The sequence below is a fragment of the Xiphias gladius genome, chromosome 1 (genome assembly GCF_016859285.1).
Source record: "Xiphias gladius isolate SHS-SW01 ecotype Sanya breed wild chromosome 1, ASM1685928v1, whole genome shotgun sequence".
Classification (NCBI taxonomy): Eukaryota; Metazoa; Chordata; class Actinopteri; order Istiophoriformes; family Xiphiidae; genus Xiphias; species Xiphias gladius.
The window spans coordinates 4,124,390-4,144,778 of NC_053400.1; the positions used below are offsets into that span (position 1 = coordinate 4,124,390).

Below are 20,389 nucleotides of genomic sequence, written 5' to 3' on the forward strand. Positions count from 1 at the left end.
AATCACTTCAGTTATGTACTCAGCCAGCATAACAGTATGAATTTTACTTGCACTATAAATACATATATGCGACCTGAAGCGCATTTTTACGCTTCAAGTCTGTTTTCCTGTGTTTTACACATGTAACTTCAGGGACCGTGTACTGGGCTCTGAGGGCCTCCAAACACTGGTGACATAAAACTCAATACTGTGCCTTAATGCATCCTGTGTAGACACACAGAGCACTGGAGCTGCTGCTGCTGCTCTGCTAACATGCTTCTCATGCCAATCCTTCTGTGTAGACACACTGTGACCCAGCACCACAGCCTCCTTCCTTGGAGCCCTTCAATTACCAGCTTCCTTAGCTGATGGCTTTCTATTCTCAGGCCGAAAGTGATGTCCCTCCTCATCAACCTGCGCTGCTACTGCTAGTGTCCTGCTCCAGTTGGTGTGCCTCATTCAGCAGCCCTTGCTTACCAGTCTCCTACGTACATGTCTCAGCACGAAGGCCCCCTCATTCCCAAAATTCTGCCGTGATGACCCTCAACAATTTGCCATGTTAAAAACGGCACTTCACAATCTCCTACCACAGCATGCGCCTGAGCAGTAATAATATCACATATATTCTTATACTTATCCATCTGAACTTGGAAACTGCTCATTGCCTTGATCTATCATATGCACATGTGCTTATACCTATGCACTGACTGCCCTTCAACAGTGCTGCGGCCCAACACAAACTTAGTCCTCAGTGAGATCTCAGCCATTTAGACCCTTCCACACTCTTTATGCTAGAGATTTCCAAGGCTTCAGCGAGTTCGCCAAAACAGTCACAGCCCAAGTGGCTATGTTGAAGTCCCTGGTCAGAGCAGCGGGACAAGCCGAGTTTGCCTGTGCTTCTCATGTTCACAACCTTTTGGCCAAGTTACCTCCTGTCCAACTTGCCAATTATGTTAGGAATGCATGCTTCATCCATTCTGGTTCTCCTTACAGTCTTCTGGATTTTTAGTCTGGTTAGAAGTTGAAGCAGAGTGTCAGGCTGTAGCTGCACCAGTAAATCATTAGCATCATCAGTAGACAGATACGGGGGGCGCAAGGGAGAGAAGACCTGTTAAACAGAGCTATTTGACTGCTACTATATTAAAGGCAGCAAATTCCCAGACAGCTTCAGCTTTTCCAGTAGCCAGCTCACAACCATAAGTGAGCACTTCAAAATCCACCCTGTCCTTACTGCAGCTGAAATCATCATTTAAAAGTCTGTCTGTAGGAGCTATAGCGGCCATAATAATTGGACAGAAAATTAAACAGACGAAATTCTTGGGTAGTACGATCGCCTCCTCTTCAAAAGGTACAGTATAGTACTGAAGATAGCACAGAAAAGACTTTTCTTTTTAAGACAGGTGAAAAAGTTTTCCATATCGAGAGCATCCTCTTCGGAATAACTATGTGGTATGGAGACACCTCAGCAAAAGACAGGAAACATCTGGACAAAAACTTATGCTTTGCATCATGATATCCACACCATTAAACTATGGACACAAGATTCTTTATGACTGCTCTCACCCCGCTAACGATCTTTCTTCCTCCCTTCTTCTAAGAGACTTTAAAGTATCAGAATCAGGACAGCCAGTTTTCAAAACAGTATCTTCTAATATTATTGTCTGGATGGTGCAGAGCGGCATGGCATGAAAACACAGTACTATACATGTTTAACAGTTACTTAGTACCATTATTATAGAAATAAACTATAAATTTATGAAGAATTTTTTTAATGAATTCCTACAGAAATTTGAGGTGTGCTCGCAACCCGACACTGCTGCAGGCCCTTCTGGGTCCTTGAAACGCGCTGTCGCTCCCTCACTGCTGCTGATTCGCTGCGTGGTTACCGCGCTGTACAGCTGCCCTCAGTTTTTCCCCACCATCTGTAGTCTCTGATTTAAACCTATGTACACACCCTCCTCTCTATCCGTCATCAGCCAGCCAGTATACAGTATACATGCCTTTTTTTCCCCAGTCATGTGCCAAATTGTCTATCATGCCTTGGTGTTCTAGCCATTGTCCATGTTATCTGCTTCTCCATTCATGACTCCTAATATGTTTCCTGGTTTTGGCCTGCCTGCCCCCTATTTGGTTTTGTTTGTTTCCACTGATTACATGCCTGTTACCAACCTCTGCCTTGTTTCTCAAAATTTTTAGAAGTACACACCTTTTGAACTTCACCTGCCTTGAGTTTCACAAAACTTGGTACAACCCGTTACGCCTTGTCTTGACACAGAAGACAATCTGCTGCTCATCGTTGTTAGGACATTGAGCACCAACACTGTGTGCAGTACATTGTGTATTCTGAATGAGGCTTCATGGGGTTACGACCCTGTCAAAATAATAATTTGTTGATGGGATTAAACTTCTAGCCATCAAATCTGTCGAGGTTTACAATATTGTGTGCTGTATAAAGAAAGAAATCCTTCCGTTAAATGTAAGTTCTGTTGTTTCCTTTCTGATGTGCAGTGTGAATGTGTGATGTGTTATGCTATGCTACCCACATAGTGTTTAAATTTGGTGATCTCATTACGCTTATCTGCTCCAGATGCAAGGCCTGTGCTCCTAGGATGGCTGGGAATAATGACTCACCGTATCTTGATCACATTCTCTCAGAAATAAATTCAGACTCACAAAAACATCAACCTGCAAACAGCAGGGAAAATATCTGTTACTACCTTGCAGTAGTTATATTACCAAAGGTAACTTTTTATAAACCACTCTCTTACTGTAATACTGACTTAAAGTGTAATAATTAAGTAGGTAATAATTATTGTTATCCTAAACAAACAGTTTTTTGCTGCTAAAGTAGGAAAAAGAATAAATCCATAGCAATCCAAACACTACACAACTCAGTTAGGAACAAAAAGTAACTTCATTTTCAACAGATAAACTACCAAAGGAGTCCTTGTGGCACCTCGTGTCATTCTTCTCTGTAGTACTTCGTCAGCATCACTCCTGTTAACTGTCCTCCGTAGGGCAGACACTTTTTCAAAAAAGTCAAGTTCAAACAACTTCAAACTGGCATGTAAGTCATTCAAACTATTTCGAACACAGTGCATATACCGTATTTGAACAGACATGCAATAGTTCAAGCTGATAGGGAATTTTAAGGGTGACCTCTACTGGACCGCAAAGCAAACTATTTCAAATTGTCTGATGCACTTGAAGATTGGAAATTTTGGATTCAAACAGGCCATTACAGTTCGAAAAGTGACAGCCCTAGACCTCTCAAACTCTGACCAGTCTGTACTCCTCAGCAGAATGCCCTATTTATGTTGTATGGAACAACCACTCTCAACTAAACATTTAAAATGTATTTAGGTTAAATTAGGTATAAAGAAAGAAATTGCTTTTAATTATAATTCTCAGGTGAACTCTGAAAAAAAGAAGCCATTTCTTTTATCCTTATTTCACTTGTTTAAACAAAAAATTAAAAAATTAATTTTGGAAGCCAGAGATACAATAAAAAAGGGAATCAAAATGAGATACTCTACATCAACATGTGTACACCTTCTTATTTATGCCATTATCTTATCAACCAATCATGTGGCAGCAGTGCAGTGCATAAAATCATACAGATACAGGTCAGTTAACATTCACATGAAACATCAGAATGGGGAAAAAAATGTTATCTCAGTGACTTTGACCGAGTATTTCTGAAACTGCTGATCTCCTGGGATTTTCACGCATTTTTCTAGTTAACCAAGAATGGTGCAAAAAAACAAAAACATCCAGTGACAGTTCTGTGGATGGAAAAGCCTTTTTGATGGGAGAGGTCAGAGGAGAATGGCCAGACTGGTTGGAGCTGACAGAAAGGCCACGGTAACTCAGATAACCACTCTTTACAACTGTGGTGAGCAGAAAAGCATCTCAGAATGCACAACACATCAAACCTGAGGGCAGATGGACTACAACAGCTGAGGACCACGTCGGGTTCCACTCCTGTCAGCCAAGAACAGAAATCTGAGGCTGCAGTGGGCACAGGCTCACCAAAACTGCAAACGACTGGAAAAACGTAGCCTGGTCTGATGAATCTTGATTTCTGCTGAGGCATGTAGATGGAAGGGTCAGAATTTGGCATAAACAGCATGAAACCATGGATTCAACCTGCCTTGTGTCAACAGTCCAGCCTGGTGGTGGTGGTGTGATAGTGTGGGGAATGTTTTCTTGGCACACTTTAGGCCCCAATCATTAAAAGTTTACTGAGTATTGTTGCTGACCGTGTGATTCCCTTTAAAGCCACAATCAACCATCTTCTAATGGTTACTTCTAGCATGATAATGCACCATGTCACAAAGCAAAACTCATCTCAAACTGGTTTTGTGAACATGACAATGGGTTTAGTGTATCCAAAAGAACACCTTTGGGATCTAGTAGAACAGGAGATTGACAAGATGAATGTGCAGCTGACAAATCTCCAAAAACGATGTGATGCAATCATTGCAACATGAACAGAATCTCAAGGGAACGTTTCCAACATCTTGTGGAATCCATGCCACGAAGAACTGAGGCTGTTCTGAGAGCAAAGGGAAGCCCTACCCAGTATTATTGTGGTGTTCCTAATAAAATGCTCAGTGAGTGTAAACACTAGCACCAACATTTTTTCGCTGTTAGAATATTGGCCATTTGCTGAAGACAAAAATGTATAACTGTCCAGATATGGAGAAAAATTATGCAGTGAGATTAGGATAAACTCATGAATGAACACAATCTGTCAGGAAGGATTTTGAATGGCCATTAATGGAAGCAGAGGAGGTTGCACTTGTTCTTTCATCTCAAGCCCAAGAACAATAAATTCTAATGTAAGTTTGGATATGTCAAAGAAGAGAATCACCTGAACATTTAGGGTATTTGATTTTTTACATACTGGCTCTCCAATGTATCTTGTCACGAGTCCTTTGATCTCTCATTTTACTGCTGTCTCTTGCAAAGTGGCCAAAACTCTTTTAGGGTCTGAAACAGAACATCCCAATAAAACAGCTGTTGAAAACAAAATAAGATATCAGGAATCTGTTTTACACCAATATAGTTCAAAGCCTCATGTGTTGAAGGTCTGATAACAGTAGTTGTGTTTTGCACCTTCGTTGCCACCTAATAAGTGTGCAGGATTATAGTAGTTTGGCTTTACTAGCACACCTAATGATAAAAAAATTGTCTGGTGAAGCTGTATTGTGATTGCAACAATCCTTTTTTTCTCGTCTTAATTCTCATGTTGTTAACTGGAAAGAAGGTAATGACACACAGGATTAATGAGCCCGATGTCCAACATCTGCATAAACAGTCATAATACTGCGTTATAGCCAAACAGTCTGATGTGCGTAAAGGTGTATGGTTTTACTTTGTAGCAGGCTACTCTTTTGTGTTGGCACTGTGCTCTGGCGTGGCACTTCAGATCAGAGGGCTGCAGATTTATCAACATTTGTCCTTCTGTCTTCAGATGGTTGCAGGGATTTAATGAACTGAAAGATATCAAATTATGGAAACATGCAGATTTTACTTAAATTGATTGTAAATTTTTTCCAACTAAATTGCATCGACTGGTTGCAAAATGTTAAATCAAAATAGTTTATTTAGCTTACAATTTAAGTATTATTCCATCATAGCTGTGCATTTGCTATAAAGTATTTAGTTTACTCCTGTTTACAAAATCACCAAAGTTGTAGCAGAGTGATGATGTGCCAAGAATAGACATGGTTCTGAGACATCTATTCTTAGCACAACATCTAATATCCATTTTACACCCAAAAAAACCAACAACTCACTTTGAGCTGCCTCATTTGGATGAACATCCCACCTGGTATCTTGGAACCAAAATACCACACAGTTGGGCAAAGCGAATCTCAAGATCAGGAAAGTACCATACTAATAAAGGTACATTATCCAGTGCTACTTGCACTGGATAATGTACCTTTATTCTAATATGATGCAAGTAGAGATGCACCAATATGGAGTTCCAGGGCTGATAGCGATAGCTGATAATCGTCTGTTCTGGTCAATAGCCATACAATAACCAACATTATAAGTATTACAATGCAAAAATGTGAGGAGAACAATAAAGACTATATTTCTAGATGGATAAGTTCATTTTTCTAATATAACACCAATGTTTAGAGAGCCTTCAACATCCCTACAATAAAGAATACATTTATTATTGGAAACTCCTTTCTAATAATCCTAGTTTATTTTATTTTTTTAATATGTAGACTAATCAACTCCAGACCCCATCTATCTCCTTTTTGACAGGCATGTATCGGGTACAAAAAAACATTACAATAACTGTACATACTGCTGGACTGATAAATGTTTACAAAAGCCCATGTTCTCAACTGTTTAGAAAGGCTGCAAGCTTTTTACAATATACTGGCCAAAACTGTGTCGTCATTTATCCTCTCCTCTGTCCTCCATCTGCTGCTGATGTGAAGAAACATTTCTGGACATCTCATTTCTACTAGTTAGTGTTGTGCTTGTTCAACAGCTGTCTGATTCACGTATTGTCTCCCTTGCTAGCAGCTTTTGTTGCGCTTATGGATAACGAGCATTGCCTCTGCTCTGAACTGTGTTTGCAGACCTCAACCCTGCCCTCATACAAACAAGCACCAACAGAGAGCAAAGCAGAGAAAAGAAAGGCAGAAAAGCTAAATTTTTCTGGATTGGTCAGTTCTGCCCCAACAGTTTTTTTGGCACTGCTAAGTGGCCTGAGTAGGGCATAACCTGCAATGTGTCTTGATGAAACTATGTTTACATTAGAGTCTGACCGATACATCAGTGAGCCGACTTCAGCTGATTACAGATATCTAACTGTATTGGTGCATATGGCGGCAGATAAGTAACAAGAAATCAATGTAATAAAAATAAAAGATGTAAGATGCGTTTGAGAAATTTTATCATCAGAGTTCCTATTATATACTTGAGAGGTCTACAACACACAGATCCGAACTGACTGAAAACATCAGATGAGCTGACCACTGACTGAGTCAAGATCTGTGGGTCTGTTACACGTCGTCATGGTAAGGTGCTCATTTGCATGTGAAATACATGATTTGAATGATAATAAACAATGCCCCTATCATTTCTCCTTTTTTGTATAAACTAAAGCGATGCAACAACTGAGTTCCAAACCATCGGCCAGCTCTCTGTGTTGAGTTTGCATGTTGACTCATGCTCGTGTGGGTTTCCTCTGGGTTCCTCCCACAGACCAAAGACATGCAGGTTAGGTTAACTGGAGACTCTAAATTACCCACAGGTGTAAATTTGAGCATGAATGGTTGTTTGTCTCTATATGTGATAGACTGGCAACCTGTCCAGGGTGTGCCCCACCTCAGATGGGATTACCTCCAGCCCCCCACATTCCTCAAAGGATAAGCGGTAGAGCTAATGGATGGATGGACAATGCAACAGTTGGGTCACCCCTGGGAAAATTACATATTTTGTTCATTTTTGAAGTGAAAAGAGGTAAATACAACCTCTGCAGCAAGCAGATTTTAAACATGAGTCTTTCTTCAAAAGTTATTGTAATTATTGTTATTTGTCAAATATTGTTTATTTAAGCACCTTAAAAAACAGGAATAAAAACCCTTTGGAAGTTATCAGAGCTTGCAAACAGTTTCTGTACCCAGCTAAGTCTTTCTATTCTTGATTTACGCATGGTCACTCACTCTTCCTTGCAGATCACTTTTCAATTATGTTGACATCAGAGGACTGTGAGGACCTTTCCAAAAGATTCATTTTGAGGTATGCTTTGGTTCATTGTCCTGTTGTAGAAGCCAGACTCTTTTCAGTTTCACTTTTCTTGACTGACTGCATGACATTCGCATCCAGAATTCCACCCATCGATTCTCCCATCTATCTGTGCGGTGTTTCCTGTGCCACTGTTCCACCCCCATGCTTGACAGTTTGCCAGGTGTTCTTTTTATCAAATTCCGCTCCTTTTTGTCTCCAAACACACTATTGGTGATTATGGCCAAAGCGCTCAATTTTAACTTCATCTGTCCACACTCGATCTTTACATCCCTTACACCCCTGTACTGTGCAATATATATTTTCTGTTTTTATGTTTATGAAGCACTTTGTAAACATTTTTTCGAAAAAAGTGCTATAGAAATAAAGTTTATCATTATTCATTATATGTCGAAAATGATAAATTTGGATTGATTAAATAATGCTGAACAGTGGACACAGTGTACCACCATTCCTTTGTCAACTAAACCTTTTTACAGTCTACTGTTAGGAACCTTGCAGGACATGTCCTTTACCTCACACATAAAACAAGTCTCTAGGACAGTTTTCTTCCACCTGTGCACTACTGTGAAAATTAGAAACATCCTGTCTCAAAACGATGCCTAAAAACGAATCCCTACATTTGTTTCCTCTCGACTGGACTGCTGTCATTCCTTAATATCGGGATGTCCCAATAACTTTGTGAAAATCCTCCAGTTGATCAAAAATGCTGCAGCGTGAGTACTGACAGGATCTAGGAAAAGATCATATTTCTCCCATATAAGCTTCTGTGCACTAGCACCCTGTAAAATCCAGAATAGAATTCAATATGCTTCTCCTTACGTACAAAGCCCTTAACGACCAAGCTCCATCGTGTCTCAAAGACCTCATAGTACCCTATTACTCCAACAGAATGCTCCACTCTCAAGGCTTACCTGTGGTTGTTAGAGTTTCCAAGAGTGGGATGGGAGGCAGAGCATTCAACTATCAGGCTCCTCTCTTTCCCTGTCCTCGTTCTGCAAGTATCTCTGACTGTGGAGCGGCAGGATCCGGATCTGCCACTCCTACTCAACAACCATCATCATCATTATTAATTTTACTATTGTTATCATTATTACTATCATTAATTGGTGCCGCTATCATTGCTGCTGTTATTATTAATAACATTATTAAACCTATAAGCATCACTATTATTATTATTATGACTAAAACAACCAGTCTGAAAGTGCTTAAGTACAAGAGTATATACAGCTGTTCCTGGTCTCTCATTTCTCTCCTCTCAACCCAACCAGTTGAGGCAGATGGCTGCCCACCCTGAGTCTGGTTCGGAGATTTCTTCCTGTTAAAAGGGAGTTTTTCTTCTCCACTTTTGCCAAGTGCTTGCTTATGGTGGGAACTGTTGGGTGTCTCTCTATAATATTGTAAGGTCTTGACCTTACTCTGTAAAGTGCCTTGAGATAATATATGTAATGATTTGACGCTATATACATAAAATTGAATTCAAATTGAAATGTGTATTTTTATCTGAAAAATTTCTGGACTTCCACAGTTCCCCTTAACTGCCTTTCCTTAATGACATTTCAGACAGTGGAAAATTCAAGCTCGAAGCACTTTAATATCTTTTTATAGCCCCCCCCTGCTCTGCATCAATTAGTCTCTTTTTCAGATCCTCAGTCTGTTACCTATAGGAGCCCATAGTTATTGAGTGTTACCACAAGGTTTGAAGAGTGAGAGAAATCATTATCTGCAGAAATGTCATCAGCTAACAACTCCTAATGACAAATTCTGACATGCCTTACTAGTCCTACTGAGACAATTAAGGCTTAACGAATTACTGAAGTTCTGAGACTTTACAAGTAGAAGGGTCCCTAAACTTTTGTATACATGCCACAATTACTGTTTAATTGTATTCTGTTTTTTTGAGTTTGCATTGTTGGCTAGTTGCAGCACAAGCAATAGTGTTAGGGTCGGTGATGCAAGAATGACAGTTTGAAGCAGTTATTATTATTGTACAGTTTGAATATTTCAAACATTCCAGAATTAAAATCATTTTGCTGAATAGAACTAACATCAGTTGACTGATACCATATTTAAATTTCAGGCGTAAGGTGTTGGTTAAGTTGTGCTCAAAGATGTCTTTTTCAAACAATTTTATTAGCCTACTGTTGCCAAAAATCCACAGCTAAGCTGCAACTTCACTACACTTTGGTTCTTCGTAAAAAATGGACCTGATGTCCCATTCTCATTTTTCTTTCAAAATGTACTGATGATATACCACAGCATATCATGACCTGAAAGTTAGCAGTACAGGGGGACAAGTAAATTTGGGGATTCACAATACTGTCAAAAACAAATATCACAGCAACTGTAAAAAAACCGTGATATCCATTTCAATATACACACACACACTTTCACATTACTTCAGGGGCAACAAAGCAAATTTGCTCAAAAGACTATTTTGGGAAAGAAAAATTCCAATAATGTGGTTATGATGACTAAAGTTGGAGAGGCCTTCATCGTTATTTTTAGTGCTGCTAAAGACATTCCTATTCAACAATTTGTCGTTAGTTCAAGCCATTAGTCTGCCATTAGTCTACTACCCGACATATATATATACATATATATACATATACATACACACATATACATATATACATATACATATATACATATACATATATACATATACATATATACATATACATATATCCATATACATATACATATATACATATATCATTTATTTAAATATATATTTTGGGGGGGGCAATCAGAAAATGGTTTGAGTTCCAGGGCTGAGACGGAATATTATAATTAACATTGTTAACACTGTGCTACATTACAGAGAAATAAAAACTATAATAATGAGCTTTTAAAATATAAATTTTACAAGTGCACGCACGAAGTGAGCGAGTCTAGCCACCTGTTAACAACACAAGCAAAAGCGGTAATGATTCGGAATGTGTCAGAACAACCAACAAGGAAAAAAAACAGAGAAAGCAGCCATGCTAAGTAACTAACGTTGGACTACTTACATGTCAAATAATAAGCCATGTTTGAGGTCAACAAAGGCGAATGTTTGCCTGCAGAGTTTGCATGTCACCTTCTTGGCGTCGTTCTTTACGCTCTCAAAATGATCCCACACTTTGGATTTCCTGCCCCATTTATTATTTTATAACTAACTATGCTCAGTTAGGTGAACCCCAGACGCATGGTTAAATTACTATCTAATAACAGCAGGGACCAGCCTTGTAAACGATGTCTGTCTGTGACTAAGTGACTGAGTGTTGCCGCTTCCGGTGGACTTTGATTTTTTTTTTCCTGCGACCAACCAATTAGTCCAATCAACCGACTTGGTTGACTAAGACTCTTCTCATTGACTATCGTTTGGTCGACTATTAGGGGGGAGCCCTAGTTATTTTTAGTTTGTTAGAACAGCCTATTAAGCACAGAACTCCATATCACTTTGTTGTTTCTTGCAAAATAATATGCCAAGAGACAGAGATAGGTTTTCACAAGAGGAACTGATTAAAACAATACCTAACCTCAAACGAAGGCATATATGAAGGTACCACAGCACTTCTTAATAGAAGAGTAAAAGAGTAAGCAGTACTGATCATACAGAAAAACAGTTATGATGTCAATACATTCAATATTCCATTGAAAAGTAGGGTGCAACTTTAGACGCAAAGTGTGCCCATTCGGTTAAGACTTAATAGAATGTTGTAACTATTTACCAAGGTCTTTTACTAAGGATGAAAATAATTCTGAGACTCAAATCAACATTAAATGCAAACAGATTAAATATACATCAGGAATATTTGAGCATGACAAAACTTCAAAGAAAAAACAAATGACCAAGAAAGGTGCATTTCTCATTCTTATGCCTATTATCACCCTGACACACTACAACACAGCTGCTCATGGTTATTACTAATTATATATTAAAATCACAATAAAGACCTTAAAACGGACCAGTCCTTTCCAGCTGATTTCGAGAAACACAGGTCAACCCTTTGAAACATAAAATACTTACAAAGCTGTCCAGAGGAAGTTACTTACACAGGACTAGAATTCAAAGAGCAATGGTCCACCATCATCTCAGGGAGAAAATCCAGCTTAAAAGAAGCCATGACGGCAGAATCTGTTTGTTTTTCTTTCTTCTTCTTTAACACAATGAAGCTAAATTGATACAGTGATCAGATGGTGGTGGTAAACTCCAGATCGTACACTTGCTGTTAAGTCCCTGGTGACTGGTATAGTAAGGCAGCCGACAGTGCAGAAAAGGCAGAGAGAAACAGTGTGCCGCAACAAACCAATCCACGTGCAGAAACCGTCCACTGGAACACAAATACAACAAACAAAATCTGGCTAAGGAAACACCTTTGTCTGAGATAGAAGAAGAGTACAAATGACAGACACAAAGTGACAGGCCTTCAGGTTGGCGTTCCAGGTTCTGCGACTGGGACTAACCACTGCATGGGGATAATGGAGACAGAGTGCTGGTGGGATCACTGGGGCCAGAGAGAGTAATGGCCATTTGGGCTCCCACAATCAAAGTGCTGATGATCCACGGCCTTTGTGAACATTTCTCCAAGGCCAGCAGATCTGGCTGCAGCATCAGATAAACAGGGTGTCAGATTGATGGTGATAAGGCCCAGTGGGCAGAGGGAATGAAAGAGGGAGTGAATAGTACTCCCCAGCCAGTAGCTAATCCCTGGACTAGGCACAACAGGGGCTAACAATTAGGTTCCGGCCTGAGGGGGGCTGTGTTTGCCCTGTTGTCCTACAGGCTGCACTGGTTGGTGTGTGATGTGTGTGTGTAAAAACAATGTCAAATGACACTGGCTTTGGTCTTTGTGCACCCCACAGGGAACACACAACCCCATGCACACACACATCCACATCTATGAAATGAGATAAACTCTAGGAATGTATGTAATATAACACTGGCTTGCAGTATCTGCCAACCTGCCTTCAGGTAGATGTTTCCTGGACTCAACAACCTAACCTCTTATTGCTGCGTATTATTTTGGATTTCAATTGTAATATAATTGTTTTTTTGTTCCAAAGATTGGTACCTATTTATTGTACAACATGCACTCAAATCCTCTCAGTAATGCATATTTCTAATATCACACACAATTCTGTAAAATAACACGAACATTTTTCTAGTGGTGTTGTTACCAAATCTCTATAGAGAAATTAGCTTTTATGAATAGTTTTTAAGCAGCTAACTACATTTTGCAATTTACATCTGATGGGTGGACTATTACCATTACAGCACATATTATGTGATGGAACTGGGAGATGGCTGGCAAAATCTTGCTAACTTGTCCTGTATGTAATCACAAACTGGAGATGTTTGAGAATTCTTGAATAACAGACAATATGAGAAATACTGACACTGCATTTAGTAAAAGTGTGCTTGTCCACCACATCAATTACAAACTCTGAATGTAACTACCCAGCAGGTGTTATAGGTACCCACAGTTGACCATCTACTTCCACAAGTACTCTACGCTGTCATAATTTCAGAACCGAAAAAGGCTTTACTAGAGCTGCCTACACATACACTTCATTGATGTTACAACCAGATGGAACAGCACGCACAATTTATACTTTAGGAGTGATATTTGTAATAAGTGTCTGTACTAAGTTCAACTATCCATTTGAATTATAGCACAAAAATATCTGTATATTACATTTAGCAGAAGTGAGCGGTGCCTACACTGGAGATTGTTGAAAATTGTTAAGACAGCCTTATTTACTGTGATGAATTGTTTTCTAATGCCAGTTATACTCATCATTTGAGTTTGGCTGCTCACAAAATAAAATGTTTGATCTATGTACCTAAATCATTCAAATAAAACTTTATCTGTATTTGAACACAACCTCAAAAAAAGAAAAACTGAATTTAAAGTGAGTTTTAAAAAAATCTTTGTAACTGTCAATGGTTTGTTTGGAAATAAACAAAAATAGGACAGAGTATGTAATGTGTATATAATGACCCTGATGGTAAAAGCTGGTCTCAAAGCACCCAAAGGGGGAAAGCAACCTCAGGGACCCAGGACCAGGGTACAAAAATGATGCCTTGTTACATTTTAATTCTGGTTCAATTTGTGTTCACAGTGGCTCTATAGTATATGATATATAGTGTATGATTTTAGCATAAATTCAAAAGTTAACTGTAGTTAAATTAAAAAAAATCCATGTTCTGATCATGAACTGGAAGAGGAAGAGATCTTGTAATTGACTTGTGTAAGCGATGTACAGTGACTTCAAAGTATTCAGGCCCCTCAGTTTTTGTGCACTTTGTGTTGTAGATTTAATTTTAAATAGAAAAGAAAGGAATTTTCAACATCGATCTACACTCAATAATGTATAATGACAAAGTGAAAACATGTTTTGTTTTTTTTTAATTAATTAAATTTAAATTGAGTAACTAGGCAAGGAGGGTGTTGGTCAGGGCGGTGACCGTGAAAGCAGTGGCCAATCTAACAGAGCTTCAGACGTCCTCTGCAGAAATGGGAGAACCTACTGGAAGGACGACCATCTCAGCATCACTCCATCAAACAGGCCTTCATGATAGAGTTGCTATACAGAAGCCACTCTGAGTAAAAGGCATTCAACAGGCCACTTGGATCTTGCCAAACAGCATTTAAAAGAGCATAAGGACAACAATTCTCTGGTCTGTTAAGACAAAAATAGAGCCATGCAGGCAGAACTCCAAACATAATTTCTGGTGAACACCAGACACTGGTCATCACCTGGCTAATACTATGCCTACTCTGAAGCATGGTGGCGGCAGCATAATGCTATGGGATTGCTTCTTAGCGCCAGGGACAGGGAGTCTGGTTAGAATTAAGGGAAGGATGAATGCAGCCAAATACAAATAGGTCCTTGAAGAAAACCTTTTCCAGAGCTCACTTGACCAGAGACTGGGGAAATGGTTCACCTTTCAGCACGACAATGACCTGAAGCATACAACCAAAAAATTGCTGGAGTGGCCTCGGGACAAAACTAATTGTCCTTGAGTGGCAAATCCAGGGGTGCAAAGCTTGTAGAGACTTGACACGGACTTGACTCAAAGTTGCAATTGCTACCAAAGAGACTTCTACAGAGTACTGTATTTAGGGTCTGAATACATTTGTAAATGAGATTTCAGTTTTTGATTTTTAATTAACGTGCAAAAATTTCTAAAACATGTTTTCACTTTGTCATTATGGGTTCTGCGTGTGGATTCGTTCCATTTATCGATTTACAACTAAATCTAAAACACAAAGTGTGCAAAACTGAAGGGGTCTGAATACTTCCTGAAGCCCTTGTACATAGTTAAGTAAATCATTTGGTAAACATGGTGAACTGTATGCGCCTCAGCATGTGGGTGCAGGAACTTTCCCTGATCAATCATTAGTGACGTACCTGTCAGTCTGTATAACTTCATGTTTACTCCTCTTGGTTTCTTTATAAAAAGTCAATGTGAAAATGAACTGAACCAGAGATAAAATGCAAAAATTTATCATTTTTTCCCCTGGTCCAGAACAAATTAACTAAATTACAGGTGTGAAAGCACCCTAAGATAAAAAAAAATGAGCTACTGACAAGAAGCTATTGACTATTGACAAAAAAAAAAGGTCCATCCAATAAGCCATAATATTTCACAGAGCAACACTACATAATTAAAAAAAATTATATCAAAATGTTTGTGCGTGTATTGCGGAGCGGTTCGAAGGAATGTCTTTAAATTAAAAATGAGAAATATATTACATAAATCTGAAGACTTATTTTGTATACACTTTCAAAGAGGTACCTTACTTCAACCAGTCCCATTTACCATCTGCTTTCAAGTCATGCTTTAATATGGGCTCATGAGGTTAAAAACTAAGAGCCCTAAAACTATGAGCTGTGTGTGCTGAGTACTGTACCTGAGAATTTACAGATACGCTATATGCCTACAAACTATCGTGGCTATTGGCCAGGCTTACAGGAAGTACAGCTACCGCTGTTTTTGTTGATTTTAGCAATTGATAGAGATGACAACACAAGAAATTCCTCATTTCTAATTTAGAAAATTTTGACTGAGTTGTATTTAGAGTCTCAGGTTTTACATTGTTTTTAAAATATAGAGCCAGTTCTTGGAACATGCTAACAACAGGTAGTGATCTCTCATTATTTATAAATACCCTTAAACACACTGTATCTGTCTGATACAGCATACCATCAGTGTATATACATTTTTACTTACTGTGGTGGATAAGTCCACTGTACTGTAGGTATAAATATTTTTTTATAGCTTTGTATGCATGGACTGACTGATTGACTGTTTAAGAGAGATACTGTATATGGCAGCATGGTGTGGGCAGTGGGTGACTAGGTGTTGGCAGATTTTCTACAACCCTCTGTTGTCCCTCGAACTGCTATCAGAGAACAGAGTAGATTAAAGGCCCCTTACCCCACTAGTGCCACGTTGGAGACTTCCAAAGTAGGGAGGGGGAGTGCAGGCTGTCCAGTCTGCTCTGGAGACACATACAGGGTTTCAGGGTCCACGCTATCCATCCAGGGCCTTGCACTACTACTTCTAACATACACAAACACAGAACCAGTCCCACAACACACCAGGACCAGATACACAAAGAGCAATTACAAAACACCAAAAATACACTCAAAAATTTACACATTTAACACAGACACTGAATTAGTAATCCAAGCTAAAGTGGAACACAGAAGGGGTGATAATGTGTTCTTCAAAAAAAAGGACCATGCAGTGACATCCATGACTGATAAACAATAAAAATAAGTTAATTTGATTTCATTTCATTGATTCAGTTGATTGGGTTTTGCTATGGGCCCAGGTTGGTCCTCTTTAACCGCACCGTGCCCAGCAAAACAATGATGATATGCGTTTGCACTACTGCCTCACAGCAGAGAATAGCCATGCTGTGCTGCTGTGGACCTGCTTGGTAGCAGGAGCCATGATTGTCTCCCCCTCCATCAACTCTCTTGTGCTGAAGACTACAGAGAAAGCTTTGTTTTAAGTCTATCTGTGTTCAGCACCCAGTTCTTCTGTAGCTTCAAACTGAGTCTCTGTGGCTTGGAGTTTGGTTTCACTAAAACATTCTTGTTTGTACTTTCAGATTTGAGCTTTATTTTACTGTTTATGGATCATAGAACTGTGTTAAGTTACTGTTTGGACAAACAACATTTCCTGCTGCTGCTGACGCCACAGCGACAGTGAGTTTTTAGATGAAGAGCTGCATTCCTAGGTTCCATAAAAACATAAACTCAAAGGCCGTTTCCATCAAAGTTCTAGCAAAATCTACTATTCTAAGTGTCCGAAAACCTATCTGTGATATGAATAGCATAATTTTATATGTTGGAATGGTTTGTGCATATTCATATTACTAATGTTTGGTATTTTAATATCTCTGACATTTGTTACTGCTGTAATAACTAAGGTCAGTCTAACTTCTATATCCACTGTGCTAGACATGTCTTTTTTAATGTCATTTAATAGCATAAATAATACCAGTTTATGGAAAACTACTATAAAATGAGTATCTGGTATGACCAACAAAATATATAAAAATTTAATTATAGGAATATTTGATAGTAGAGTTGCAAGCTCTTGCCCTTGTCTAGACATCAGCCTACATGAAACTGTTAATCATCCCCTTGCTAGTGTCTTCTACCATCTGCTCTGGCAACAAATCAGTTACTGTCAGGAACATGCCACTGGGACCAATAAAGGTGTCCAATAAAGGTGAAAATGCTAAAAAAAAAATAAATAATAATAATAATAATAATAAAATTATAATAAAAATAATAAATTAATAATAATAAAATAACTTTAAAAAGAAATTTAATTTTGCTATTCATGGGCTGCATTTGGCTATTTATTTATATAACCATTCGCATTTGGGCAAGACAGTAGGTGGTTGTGCTGGGCAAACTGAACAGGTTCGATAAATGTCACATCAAACAGCTTCTGTCTACAGTGTTCAATAAACATTCAAATTCGTTAAAGTGCACATGGTTCAACGTTAAAAGTTTAACACCTTTTCCAGTGGCCTTGTCAGGCCAGAAGGCTATAGTATAACTGGCAACAATATGATTGTTTTATCAATTCCATTTGATCACCTTAAAGCAATCAAACAAATATATACACAAATATAAATTATATATATACAAATATAAATTATATATATTCCTAAAATTCTATTATGAATTCAAAACCAGTGGAGAAAAACATAACAGCACCTAGAGTGTGATCAACACTCGTGCCTTCATCATCTACTTATGCTCCTTATGACATTTTTAAGACTGTCCTTTCAAAAGCTTCTTTTCTTCTTTTTTATAATGCTTAATCTTGAAGATGTGGACTTCCTTCCAAGACAAAGATTTGGCAGTGCAATCACACTGATCAGTCACAGTTTTTCCTCAAACATGCCCACCTGAATATAACTGATTGAGCTGTTTGCCTCTGCTTTTCCAAATTTTTAAAAATGAAACTGTGATGAAGCTGTGACATTCCAGGTTATTTCATAAAATAACCCAGAGCACTTGATATGCTCCCAGTGTAACATCTACCGAGTAGGTCTCCAGTTTGCACTAGCAGCCTTTCCCAGTTGGCCTACAAGTGCACACTTTATCCACACTGTTGCATGCCCAGCCATAACCGTCTACATTTCAACTGCAGGCTCACAGCAGGAGAGATCTGCACTGACCCACCATATTATTGCTCTGTTTGGGAGCAGCAGGACCAGGCCATGATGGTATCGCTTAAACAAGTCATGTCTTGAGCATGTTGAGATGTTGATGAACTCAAAATTTCAACATGTCTGATTATGCTGGGGACGTGAAACATTTTTTCTTTTCTTTTCTTAGTATGTCAAGTGTGCACTAACTTGTACCTAAGAATCTCTGTAGCTTGGAATTTTGTTTCACTCCTATACTCGTGGTTCCGGGTTTACCTAAATGTATTACAGCCAATGTAACATCAGAAGAAATTGGACAGGCTTAATAGAAAAGCCTGGACAGGCTTAGTCCAACGACAAAATAAAAAGTAAGCATTAGTTTATTTTGATGTTTGACATTTTAAAATCAGAATTGGAGCATATCTGTAACACTTTTGTCACAGTGCATAGAGCAACGTTTTTCTCAGGAGGAAAAACAGTGTGTTGTTATCAGATTCTCTCGATGAATTTATTACACAAAATCAAGTGTCAGTGGCTTGCACTCATTAACATCACATTCATCATGTTTTTATCATGTTAACCCTCCAACTCCAACAATGTGACTTCACCAAAGAACAGTTTAAAACCAAAATTAGTCTACCAGTGTGAAATATCACTAAAATGTTAAATGATTCAAAACTGTGCCATCTTACAATAAGTCTATTATCTTTAAATTGAAGTATGGGGTTTTTGATCTTATATATCATTAAAAACAACAGGTTAGGCAGACTACATTGAAAATACGGGCCACAAAGTACAACCTCAATGCAATAAAAGTGAGTTCACCTCTAAAAACTGCAACAAAATTGACCACTGCCACAAAAGTGAATACACATCTGATTTCCAGTTAACGCTAATTCCATAAACATTGTCTAATGCAACATGGCTCCACAATGTAAGGAACTGCCTGAACAAGTAAGAACCAGGTTGTGAGACCTCATAAAGATTAAAGAGGATACAAGAGCATCAGTAGGCTAGTGAACACAAACAGAAACACAGTTAGAGAAGTGGTTAGGATGTGTAAGAGCCATACTACCAACAACAAAAGGCGCAGTGGGCGTCCTCAGAAAATGATGCCACACATTATTATTATTATTATTATTTACACAACCTTGCATTGGAATACAGTTAGGTAAGTGCTTCTGACATGGCACAGTGACTGATCAGACAGTGCGAAGGACATTGCATGAAGTCAACCTCTACGGACAGTGTTCAAGTAGAAAACCATTGTTCACAAAACTGCAAGATTAAACTTTGCCAAAGAACATGAAAAGAGGTCTGATGAATACTGGCAGAACATTCTTTGGTCAGATGAAACCAAAATAAATTTGTCTGGATCAGGTGGGGTCCAGCATGTTTGGCCTGGACCTGGTCAGGACTAACCCAGTGAACGCATTGTGCCAACTGTTAAACATGGAGGTAGCATGCTGATATGGGTTTGCATGAATGCGAACGGTGTAGAGGAGATGACATTTATAGATGGCACTGAGAATGCAAGTTCTTTACCCTAATACTAAATGAAAAGATGACTCCCAGTGAGAAGAAGCTTGGATGGAGAGTCCGACACAACAATCATCCCAAAGACACTGAGTTTGTAAAGAAGAAAAAATTTAAAACTAGAATGGCACTCAGTAGAGCGCATACCTACACCGAGTCCAAACGGTGACAAAAATGTCGAAAAATGCCCTATCTTGCAATGTTAAGGAATGTGATGAAAAATTCTTGGATCCACAACAAAGTTGAATGGGTTCTTTTCTGGACCATACCCCATCCCTCCATCAAGTTTGGTACAAATCATTTTTTTGTAATCCTGCTGACAAAGAAACTGTTTTCTGTTTTTCAAATTAACTGGCTTCATTCTTCCTGGGCTTTGGCTAAAAACAAATAATTAATCCTGTCCATATTAATATTAATCC

At 38.7% G+C, this 20,389-nt stretch overlaps 1 protein-coding gene across 11 annotated transcripts in view; it reads right to left on the reverse strand.

Moving 5' to 3' along the window:
* The window catches only part of celf1 (cugbp, Elav-like family member 1), a 59,184-nt gene that overhangs the window by 36,131 nt on the left and 2,664 nt on the right, over window positions 1-20,389 (reverse strand). For 4 of the 11 annotated variants that reach the window (XM_040129532.1, XM_040129550.1, XM_040129578.1 and 1 more), the window contains exon 2: window positions 16,193-16,318. The exons of 3 other annotated variants lie outside the window; for them this stretch is intronic. In XM_040129532.1, coding sequence (XP_039985466.1) covers window positions 16,193-16,296 — 104 coding nt within the window. In that variant the 5' untranslated portion in view covers window positions 16,297-16,318. Of the gene's footprint in view, window positions 1-16,192; window positions 16,319-20,389 lie in introns of those variants that run through there. 4 more of the 11 variants (XM_040129615.1, XM_040129596.1, XM_040129568.1 and 1 more) reach the window with 3 other exon arrangements.